The sequence below is a fragment of the Cetorhinus maximus genome, chromosome 10 (assembly GCF_964194155.1).
Source record: "Cetorhinus maximus chromosome 10, sCetMax3.hap1.1, whole genome shotgun sequence".
NCBI lineage: Eukaryota > Metazoa > Chordata > Chondrichthyes > Lamniformes > Cetorhinidae > Cetorhinus > Cetorhinus maximus.
In genome coordinates, this window is record NC_135888.1 from 33,413,684 (window position 1) to 33,426,170 (window position 12,487).

Here is a 12,487-nt window from a genome sequence, read left to right on the forward strand (position 1 = left end):
CTTGTTTGCTTTCTAATTGGGGTGGAGATGCATTGCACATGGAGATGGAGCAATTAGGGTAATGTGGGAGCGGGTCGATTGAGGTGGGAGGTCATGTGCTGAAACCTCCAGGAATACATCCGACCAGAGTTGGCAACCCCAGTATGTGTGCATGTGCATTAGCACGTGCTTGTGCGTTATTTGTTTTTGCTTACTTGTAGAAACTGTCTGGTTCCAGGCATTTGAAAATTAAGGAGTACGTGGTTGTTTCCGAGGCAACCCCATGGTTTTTCCCCACCACCACACAGGAGGACCCCAGGCCTGAAAGAAGGTCATCCGCAAAGCTCAGAGATTCCCCTAGTAAAATAAAAACACACAACAGAAGGATGACGAAAATGAATTAAAATAAGTACAGGCAAACAAAAGCTTCTTGACATGCATCATGCAAAGTAACTCTGGCATTTCCACGGGCTGTTCCTGTGTTGGGGGAAAATTAGGTCATCCTTTTTCCTCATTTCTTTATTTTCTTTTAACCGAATTCCTAAGATCTTTTACAGAAAAGAAAAACAATGTTCAGAATTTCTTAAGGTGTTTTTGGTCTCCTGCAGGCTATTACTTTGTTAAGGTTAAATGTGTTCTGGCCTCTCAGCCATTTTGATTTCTTTCTCTTTAATTTTGTGCAAGTGGGATGAAATGTATTAGGTCTATTTTCCTCTGCATTCTTGCTTTATAAATAGTCACGTGTATATGTGTGCGCATTTTGTTTTTGCTTAATTCTGTTTTTCCGTTTGCGGTCATATATCATAGACTTATTGTTATTGTAACCATTTCATGCTTTAAATTTAAAGTATATTTTATGCGTTAAATAAGTGGCTCGCAAGCATTAAGAAATTTAAAGACAATTAGAGGACAGAAAACTTTCAGTTTACAGTACAACTGTCTGAGGGTAGAAACACTGTTTCCTTAAGAGGAGGCTGAAGCCATTTATCTTAAATAAACAAATGTCTCCAAGCGTGGGATAGAGGTAATGAGCTGCCAGTGTGGGATATATTTGCAGCTTGATGGTATTTACATTTCATCAATCAGTTCCCTGATTTTACCACCACTGGAAATCCACAGTATTCCCCCTGAAATCCACGCAAAGGATCTACAACAGAAACATTATTCATCGAGTCAAATGCACATGATTCCTCGAGAGTAGCAAGCAGTAAGAAATTACGTGAATAGTTTTGGAATTCATGCTCACGAGGCTACGATGGAAGTCTGAGAATTAAATACTAATACATTCAGCCACTTGGTTTCCTAAAACAGATGTCTACTGTTAAAGTTTTAATGCATTAACTTCTAAAATGTACACGATGGTGTGGCACAAATCCCCTTTCATTTTCCTCCCTTATATTTTTCACCTTCTTTATTTGTTTTAGCCCCATCATACACCATTTTGTCAATGAGCACTCTTGAACTGTCATTTGAGTGGCACACGAGTACCTCTTTCCAATCCAGGAAAATGACTCATCTCTATTACCTATATCACACTGGGAGCCCTCATAAATTCTAAAGCCTATTTGCATTTTACTCCCAGTACACAAATGAATCGAAAAAATTCCCATGAGTGTCTCTGATTGGCCTATAACCTTAATTCACCCTGCTTTCTTCCTTCCTGAAGCCAAACGTGACATAAAATACCATTGCCTTCTGCAAAAAAATGGCATTAATTCTGATTTAAGGCAATCAAAATAGAAAAAAAAAAGCTTCATCTCACTTACAAGGAGCACACTGATAGAATTATAATCTTAAAATAGAAGGTGAAACATCTATATAAATACATACAACTCCTGTCACAACATAGAACAGGAATTGGCCATTTCGACCTTCAAGTTTCTTCCACCATTCAGTGAGATCGTGGCTGACCTGGAACTTAACTCCATATACCCGCTTTTGCCCCATATCCCATAATACTTTGGTTAACAAAAGAAATCTATCAATCAATCTCAGTTTTAAAATTAACAATTGATCAAGCATCGATTGCCATTTGCAGAAGAAAATTCGAAACGTCCACCATCTTTTTCATGTGGAAGTGTTTCCTAATTACACTCCCGAAAGCACTCTAATTTTTATACCATACTACCTAGTCCTAGACTCCCAACCAAGTTTCTACCTACCTGATCTGTTCCTCCCAATATCTTGAAAACTTCAATCAAATCTGTAGTATAAGGGTCTGGTACACACAGGGTTAATGTGGGACTGAGTGCAGTACTACCCAAACAGTGATGTAAGAAGGCACATGACCCAGACCCAGGAGTCAGTGTGGTGTTGAGCAGACACTGGTTAAGACCTAAGCATGGAGCTATCTCCCAGCTTGTACCCTTTACTGTACATGTGTAAACAGTTCTACTTGTTAATAAAGACTTATAGCTAACCTATTGAAGACCATGAAGACCTTTTAAAGAAACAACGTTCTGTAACTAACCTCCTCCCATCAAAATCAACCCTTAACGTTCTAAATTCTAGATAATACAATCTTATATTTTGTCATCTCTCCTTGTAATTTAACCCTTAGAGTCTGGGTATCATTCTGCGAAATCTAAACTGCACTCCCTCCAAGACCAATATATCCTTCTAACAGACTTCTTCTCACACCTGTCTTCATGTTGAAATTAAGTGCTTTCCACTTGTAAATCCCATTTATTTAAGCACTATGTTTAACTTAATACCAAGGCAATGATATGAATAATTCAATTTTCAGGCCCATCCATTTCATCAAACCAACATGATTGTGCAGGGTTGGGGTGCCAAGGAACTTTGGCCTTTTGACCTTCTCAGCCAAGAAAGGAGGCCTGGAAATGATGATGAGATTGTTAGGAGTATAGAATAAAACAGTATTTTACTTACTATTTCCTATTTTCCGCCTCCCTCCCTTCTTGAACAGAAGGGGTATATTTGCTACTTTCCAGTCTGATGGAACCTTTCCAGGATCTAACGAATTTTGGAATATTAACGCCAACCCATCTACTACCTCATTAGCCACCTCTTTTAAGACCCTAGAATGAAGTCCATCAGGACCTTAAGACCTGTCAGCCCGCAGCTCCATCAGTTTGCTCAGTACCGTGACACTAGTGATTGTAATTTCACCAATTTCCTCCCTCCCTTCCATCTCCTGATTTACAGTTATAACTGGAATGTTTTCCGTATCCTCTATAGTGAAGACAGAAATACAATATTTGTTCATTTCATCCACCATTTCCTTATTATCTACTGTTAACATCCCATTCTCACTCTCTAGAGAACCAACACTCACTTTACTTACTCTTTTACCTTTTAAATACCTGTAGAAACTCTTGTTATGTGTTTTTACATTCTTAGTTAGCTTCTTCTCATACTATAATTTCTTTCTCCTGATTAATCTTTTAGTCATTTTCTGCCCTTCTTTATATTCAGACCAATCATCTGAACTGTCACTCATCTTTGCGTAGTTAAATACTTTTTCCTTCACTTCGGCTAGCTCAGCTTTCATGCCCACATAGTTGCCCTTATTTAAATTTAAAATGCTAGTCTTAGACCCACTCTTCTCCCTTTCAAACTGGATGTAAAGTTCAATCATATTGTGGTCACTGCTACCTAGGGGTGCCTTTACACTGGGGTCATTAATTAATTCTGTCACACTACACAATACCAAATTTAATATAACCTGCTCTCTGGTTGGTTCCAGAACGTGCTGCTCTAAGAAACTATCTCAAAAGCATCTATAAATTCCTCATCAAGGCTACTACTGCCAATCTGATTTTTCCAGTTTATATGAAGATTAAAATCACCCATGATTATTGCCATCTCTTTATCACAAGCACCCAATGTTTCTTCTTGTATACTTTGTCCTGCATTGTGGTTACTGTTAGGGGCCCTGTAGACCACTCCCACTAGCGACTTCTTTCCCCTACTATTCCTCATCTCCACCCAAACCAATTCCACATCCTGATCTCCTGAACCAAGGTCATCTCGAAATATTGCACTAATGCCGCCCTTGATTAACAGTGTTTTCCCTCCTCCGTTACCTAGCTCCCTATACTTCTTGAATGTCATTTACCCATCAATATTCAAAATACAATCCTTGTCATCCTGCAGCCATGTCTCTGTAATGGCCATCAGATCATATTTATTTACTTCAACGTGCACTATCAATTTGTTTACTTTGTTATGAATGCAATGCGCATTCAGATACAGAGCCTTTAGCTTTGTCTTTTTGTTATCTTTGTAACATCTAGTCTGGACTGATGGTGTATTCTTAGGTTTTTCCTCTCTGTTCCTTCCTGCCATTCTCCAGCCTTTACTACTATTTTGCTCTCCTGCCTTGACTTTACCCCTTGATTTATTTCTTCAACCAAAGCTCAAGCCCTCACCATCCTTGTTTAGTTTAAAGCCCTCTCTATTTCCCTAGTTGTGTGGTTTGCTAGAACACTGGTCCCAGCATGGTTCAGGTGTAGACCATCCCAACGGTACAGCCGCCACTTTCCCCAGTACTGATGCCAGTGCCCTTGAACTGAGACCCACTTTTCCCACACCATTGTTGAGCCAAGTATTCATTTCACTAATCTTATGTGCCCTCTGTCAATTGGCATGTGGCTCAGGTGATAATCCAGAGATCATTCTCCTTGAGGTTCTGCTCTTCAATTTGGTGTCTAGCTCCTCATACTGTCTAAGCAGAACCTCTTTCCTAGTCCTACCTATGTTGTTGGTATAATCCATGGTGCTGTGCATTTACTCATGAACGATTGGATGAGACCCAAATGTAATTGATTTCTATGTTAACAGCTAGCATATGTTCCCAAGGAAAATGGTTTATAAGCAATATGATCAAAGAGTTATATTGCAGGGCGTCTTGGGGGAGGGCATAAAAGACACCAAAAAAAAAAACGAGAGATAGAAATAAAAAAGACCAAAGACCATTCACTTATACAGAGGTTTATCATGTCCCATAAGATTGTCCCAAAACAATATAGAAAACTAGCAAAAGCTAGCCTTCAAAATGACTGACACTGATACAACAAGAATAGTTCAAAAATGGGCTGAATTTTTCAGAGTGGCTGTGGCCCTTCAGTAAGTCAGAATATTGGGGGAAATCCCATTTCAGCCTTTTCTGCAAGCCTCAACTGATTCTGAAGGTATCAGGCAATTAACTGCACAACATTGGGGCTCCTGTCCCTTTAAGTGACAAAACCCTGCCTCCAAGAGCTGCCAGCAACTCTTCAGATCCAGCAGTGCCATTGGGGGCAATGCTGGAACTGTACTCTGGTCCAGAGCAGCATCATGGATGCCACCCTGGGACTCAGGGGATTACACGTTTCTGTATGCCTTGGATGATGGGTGCAGGTGGTTGATCAGGAGGTTGGAGGGGGTGGTGGTGGAATGGTTGGTGATGGCAGGTGGTGTGTTTCTGCCCCTTTCCATTGGGAGGGCAGCTTTTCATGAGCTACAGAGGTAGCCAACTCCGAGCCTGCAGGGAAGGCCCCCAGGTTTCACTAGTTAGTTTCGGCATGTAGCGGTTGGCCCCCTCGCTGCTGGTAGAATGCTAATGGCGGTGGAAAGACACCTTTAAGTGGCCCTTAATTTGACACTTAATGGCCTTAATTGGCCTCTGTGTGGGAAAACCATCTTCCATCTTCTCTACCACTGAGAGAATTCCATGGCATTGGAAAGACAATGGACATCCTAGTCCTCAGCTTCCTTCCCAATTCTCTGGCCACCCCACCACCTTATGAAAGCCCCATTAAATTCCACGCAGTGCGTGGAAAAAACTAATAGATGCATGTGCTTTGTGACTTAAAGCTATAGGTATATCCATCCATTCATTGCCTTTCCTCCCCATTCCCATTCATTCCACTCCCCTATCTCCATTCCTCTTGAGTTTGGCTGCTATTGGACCAAGTATGTTTATTCATCAAAGCTGCTCCTGATGCCAGAAATGCCGATCATTGCAGGACAGAAAATCCAAATCCAACAAGACTATCGCTCCCATTAAGAGAGAGGGTCTCCTGTCGGGTCCTTTGGCAAGCTTACTCAGAGAGAGGCAATGGAACTAATTGAGTGGCTGTACTGGGTGATTTTTGTCAGCAAATTCCAGCCCCAAATTGCTGTCGTTGTGAAATGCTGATGGGATAATTGTAAATTATATCTTGCAGTTCCTGTTTTATGGGTAAATGTGTTAGCAATATAACTCACAGTAGGGTCCCACAAAGAGCAAAGCGATGAATATGAATCTATTTTTGATGGTATTGAGGGAGGAATGTTGGCAGGCACACCAGCAGAATGCACTGTTCTTTTTCAAACAGCAGCACGGTATGTACAATTTTCAGCTGAACAGGCAGATGGCACTTCAATTTGACATCCCAGCTAAAGGCTAGCAACTCTGGCAATACATCGCTCCCTCAGTGCTGCACATTAGTGTTCACCTAAATTATGAGCTCAGGTTCTGGAGTGGGGTTCATATGCAAAACCCCCCATTTCAGAGGTAAAAGTACTACCAACTGAGGGAAACTAACACTTGAAGAGGAGAAAGGCCAGTTCCCCAATCTAAGTTGGGGTGTTAAGGAAATTTACCTCCAGAGAGAATGGACAATTCACAAGGCATAGCAACTTAATTCTTTTCTTGAGCCCCTTTCTTGTGAAAAACTCAATTTCAGTGGTCTAAGTGCTAGATCCCCCCCATCCTCTCAGTTGATGAAAAGTGAGCAGGAACATGGAAAAGAAGGAAATACCTTAAAAATTAGTATCGGAAAAGGGATTGACGTATTGGATCAGACAAAAGGACATGCAATCATTGGATCCTTGTTGGCCACACAAACCAAGTTATCAATAAACTAAATTAGAAACACTTTATATTAATATTTAATACTCAAAAGATTTATGAGAATGGTTTCAGTGATGAGGGACTTCTGTTACAAAGATAGATGGGAGAAGCTGGGGCTGTTCTTAAAAATCTCTTTTAGGAGATTGATAGAGGTGCTCAAAACCATGAGGAGTCCAGACTGAGTAGATAGTGGGAAGCCGCTCCCTTTGCAGAGGTATAGAGAACTGGAGGACACAGATTTAAGGTGAGTGGTACAAGAACCAAAGGCAACATGAGAAAACATGGGCAGAATTTTGCCCTCGGATGGCGTGCGAGCCCCACCGGCTGAGCGGCGGGCGGACAGCCGACCCCCGCCACCGAAAAGGGGCCTGCCGCCATTTTGAGTGGGCGGGTCAATTAAGGCCTGCCCAGCGCGTCCTGTACCGGGGGGGAGGGAATCCGCATCTGTCAAAGTGCGCTCTTTCGCGCACACGCGCGAAAGAGTGCACTGCTCCCTGAGGCAAAGTCCTGTCTCAGGGAGATTCAAGAGAAGTAAGTAAAGTCTAAAAATAGATAAATATTGAAATTATTAACATGTCCCCTCATATGACAATGTCACACGAGATGGGACATGTTAATAATAAACACACAAAATTTATTAAATGTTTAAAAAACAGACATGAAACTTCATCCTGCCAATGGATGAAGTTTCATGAATAATCAGAAGCCCGCTGGGGCTCCTGGCCTGCCCGCCAGCCTTAAGCTTGGACGGGAAGGTCTTTAATTATCTTAATGAGCCTGTCAATGGCCTCAATTGGCCATTGACAGGTCGGCGGGAGGACAGCTGATTTCGCTGTCCGCCCGCCTTCCTAATAATTTAAAGGGACCGGGATGACATCGGGGATTCGTCCTGACGTCATCCCGTGTCATTTTCCCCTCAGCGAGTGGGCCCCACCCCCAAATCACCAAGGGGAAAATCCTGCCACATCTTTTTATGCAGCCAGTGATTAGGAAGTGGAGTGCACTGTTTGGAAGTATAGTGGAGGCAAATTCAATCGTGGCTTTCAAAAGGGAATTGGATAAGCATCTGAAGATCAAAAACGTGCAGATATACAGGGAAAGGGCGGGGAGCGCAATGAGCTGAACTGCTTTTGCAAAAATCCAGCACTGACTCAACAGGCCAAATAGCTTCCCTCTGTGCTGTAACCATTCTACGGTTTTATTAAAGGTATTTCAATGAATTTCAGCACCAAGAACGATACATCACAAGGAGGCTACCCATAAATGTTCTCAGCTATTCAACATTGTATTCCAGATTGACATAGAAGCCAATCTGCACACATGAGCAGGAGGAATATGGCAATGACACAGTGAACAACCACTGCAACAAGCTGACATAACTAAAAAGAAACTGGCTCCAGCGGACCCCATCATAACCTCCACAACAGTCCCCTGAGAGTTCTGCGATTAAGATTGGGGATAGGCGGAAAAGTGTAGTTGAGGTCACAATCAGATCAGCCATGACCTTGCTGAATGGCAGAGCAGGTTTGAGGAGCCAAATTGCCTACTCCTGCTCCTAATTTGTATGTCCGTATAGAGCCCAGGTCCTCACCTTGTGCCAGGATGGCATTCTGGAGACAGAGGCACTGCCCACCCAATACATGGCCAGTAGTTTTAGCAGGCTGGAGACTTCCCTATGCCAGGAATGGGACACCTAAACAGCTTGCTGGGGGATTGGTAGAGGTACACTGGATGAGGTGTGCTATGCCTCGCTGACAGCTGGCAAACGTTGGACCTATTCCAGGCTGGGTACCTTGAAGAAACAATGGATGATATTGTAGCTCATTCAAAACCCATCCACTTTCAGAGTTAAAATCAGACCCAATGTATCAGCCATGGCTCAGATGGTAGCACTCTTGCCTCTGAGTCAGAAGGTCATGGGTTTGAGTCCCAGTCCTGGCTCTTAGCACAAAAATCTGAGATGACACTCTAATGTGATACTCGAGGAGAGCTGTTGCCATCTTTTGGATTAGACATTAAAACTGAGCTCTGTCCATCTTCAATGACGGATGGAAAAGATCCCTTGACACTTTTAGGAGAAGAGCAGGTGTCCTGACCAATATTTATCTCTCAATCAACATTACTAAAAAACACAAACCATCTGCTCATTATTGCATGACTGTTGGTTGGAGCTTGTTGTGTACAAATTGGATCGACCAGTTTCCTAGATTACAACATAACAACACTGACAACATTTTAAAAAATACTTCAGTGGTTGTAATGCACCTTGGGATATTCTAAGGTCATGAAAGACTTTCTTTAACATGCACCTGGATTTTCTGGAGGGTTTCCCCAGTGTCCCCACCATTTTTGGCAGAATGTTGGTGAAAAAACCCAGGGTGAAGTGCACAAGGATGTGGCTTCTAGAAAGTCAGAGGGAGCTGAATTTAATACTGTCAGACACATTGAACTGATTTCTTCCAATGTGGGAGGGGCTATCACACTTGTTAATTATTAATGTCACTATTTGCCTATTTGGATGTCGACTGCTCCAATATGTGACCTCCCTCCCTGGTTGTAATGGGTCAGTAACCATGTGTGCATAAACAAATTGGAAACAGTTAAATTGCAGAACAGGAGCAGTCACTGAATGTCGCACACAAACAACTCTGAAGTTTCACACCACACATAACAATGGTGCAACTGTGGACAAATTCTAACTGGGGGAATAACAGTGTAATTGCTTCAAATTAAATAAAACTCATTGCAATTCTGCCTTCACTCTTTTTTATTTACAAACCCTGGCCATTCTACCACGTCAATGGCAGGAATGTTCGGTAAAGCTAGTTAATGCATTCAAATCAGGGAACATCTTCCATCTCTCAAGAAAGCTACTTGAGTGGAAAATAATCCTCTATAAAAGACAACAGCTCAGTGTGTCTCAGAAAGGAATTTTGAGGAAGGGCAAAAGTTTCTAATATTTTCATTTAAGCAGCTTATATGTTACACACACCTATGCAGGCAAACACTAAATAAAAACATCTGTGACTCTCAGAAGCCATCAATTTATCTTAAGATGTCTCAAGTTTGTGTGCAACCAACAGTAGGAGAATCATTAGTTCTAACAGCATTCAGTTATGTCCTAACTGATTGCATTACAACTGGCAGCCTCCAGGCAACAGGTCTGATTGGTTCCCCAATCCGAGGGAAATTACAACAGCTTGTATTTTATAACATCTTCAGCTGTGGCTCAGTTCATAGCACCCTCGCCTTTGAATCAGAGGGTTGTAGGTTCATGTCCCACTCCCGGAAACCAAGAACTGTGATTGTACTCGAAAGAGTTGCAATCTGTGACTGTTGATAACTCGAAAGAGTTTCAACATAGTAAAATGTCCCAATCCACTTTCATGGCTGATTTTTTTTTGTGAAATACTGACACCAATGTTACTGCTCAGCTATGCATATCATGCAGGCCTTGCTCTGTGAGAAATAACGCATGGATGCGGGCATGTAAAAAACCTTCAACAGGACTGAGCATTGAGAAAATGTCCACATGAAACAACTACACTTTAAAGGGAACACTGGCTGACACATGGATCGCAAAGCTGACCATCCACTTAAAATTAGATGATGGCTGCCATTTGTGCTTTATTGACAGTGGTCCGGATTTTGTGTTGAGTAGCAAAGGAACAGCTTTCACCATACATCCCATGTACAGTTGTCCAGAGACTTTCTGAGGTCTTGTCAGCAGAGAATTCTCGTAAGTGAGCATCTGTCCCAGAGACATAGCCTCTGCAAGGGATCTGTGGTGTCTGTGAGCACAGAAAGCTCTTCAATCAGATTGAAGAGTCCAAACTGAGGCATGCAAACTGCAAAGCAGGCAGCTTAAAATAGGAAATATATATGACATACGTTTTATCATTGTACAGAAAGCAAAATAAGGATTTGGACATGTGTGCAATTAAGGGAGAGAAATTAAGAGAGAAACAGAAAAAAATTCAAACAAAATTTATTTTGGTTTTGGTTTTAATATTTTAAAAAATATTCCACCTTAATTTTCTTCTGAGGGAATGAGACTCCACACATTAATTTTTCAGAGCCAGAGAGGTTGTTCCGCAGAAATGATCACATATTATGCTATTTAAAAACCAGCTACTCCTGACTGCACGAGCCTTAACCTATTCATCTGACTTTCAAATGACGGTAGTAGGTAATGACGCTAAGCTTATGCCATTACAGTGATTCTGCCCCAGGCCTATCGTTGAAGGCTGCAACAGTACATGCTGTGGAGGAGCAGGATATCACTGACAGCAACTTCCGGATTTGTGTTTGACTATATGTGTGGATGCCAGAAGCTGCTGTTAATTTTATCTTGGCAAGCGGAACAGCCTTGCCATTATTAGTACACCAAAATCCAGGCCATTATCACCTCTGAGACAAAATATTACAGTGGAACTCTTCAAAAAGCTTGCTGGGGTTTGGCACAGTTTCAATCTCATATTGAAAATGCATAACACTTAAATCATTACAATACAAAACATAAAAATTGACTACAATTAGCTTCGGCATATCTACAGTGTCCACTTACAACTGATACTTAAGCAACCTGATTTATTTACACTGTTGTGCAATTTCCATGGAGTTACTTTGCTTTCATACCGAACCATCAAACAAACACACATCATGAAGAAACAGTCTCCTTCCTAACAGGCACTGCTTCTAACAAATCTTTTTTGGGCGGACGAAGTATGTGTAAAATCTCACTGGGCTGTTTAGTATGTTCTCAGAGACATATGGGTAACAGACAGTCGCAAACCTTTCGTGTACCTCTGCAAGCCTGCCAATTGCAGATGGGGCTTAATTAGGGACCTGAAAATTCTAAGAAGAGAAAGAAATGTTTACTGGTAAACCTCAAAAATCCTTCAGCTGCTTGAATGCGTTCAGTGTATCTCCTGTTCAGTGCAAATATCTTGCAATAATGCTAAAAAGGACTCAAGATTCAATAAGTATAGACACTTCCTTGGTATTCTCTTTGCAAAGGTTGGGGACGGTGGGGGGTGCCAAGTGGGGATGGTAATTATAAGGAGAATTGGAGGTAGATTCAGATGCAGTACAAGGCCCTTCATCAAGCTCTCTCTCTCTCTCTCTGTTTTGCAGTGAGAGCACACTCCTATTAACTAACTGCAGCTTAGCCTACAGCTCCTACCTTTCCCACAGAGACACGAGTCAAAAAAAAGTTTAAAAAGAAATATAACTGTTTAAACAAAAAGGGTCTTTATTGAATCCTGGCATCGTGCAATGCTTTCCCTCAGCTCTGATTACATCTACAGACAGGACAGAGCAAGGAAAAAAAAATCAAAGCAAACAAAAGTGGGTGAAAGAGATGATACAAGAGGACAGATAGTCCCATAAGATCTTGCAATATATTGTGTGGGTCATTCCAACTAATGAGGTACAATGCTGTACATGTGTCCACTGCTGTGAAAGAAAATATTGTGCAAAAGGTAGAAGCATACATTTACACAAATCCTAACTTCAAACAACTCCTCCTGGGGCTACTCTTCAGAGGCTTTCTTTTGACTGTGGGTACGGCAGGGCTCTTGTGGGACTCACTGACCGTGCGATTAACTGTTTCATCCAGCTGCACAACGCGAGCACTGTTCATTTTGTACCTTTCTTTTTCTTCCG

The 12,487-nt window shown here is 41.7% G+C and overlaps 1 protein-coding gene across 6 annotated transcripts in view; it reads right to left on the minus strand.

Annotated features, from left to right (window-relative positions):
- The window catches only part of astn2 (astrotactin 2), a 1,702,785-nt gene that overhangs the window by 188,763 nt on the left and 1,501,535 nt on the right, over positions 1-12,487 (minus strand). For all 6 annotated transcript variants that reach the window (XM_078550334.1, XM_078550333.1, XM_078550331.1 and 3 more), the window contains one exon: positions 195-336. In XM_078550334.1, coding sequence (XP_078406460.1) covers positions 195-336 — 142 coding nt within the window. The remainder of the gene's footprint in view (positions 1-194; positions 337-12,487) is intronic.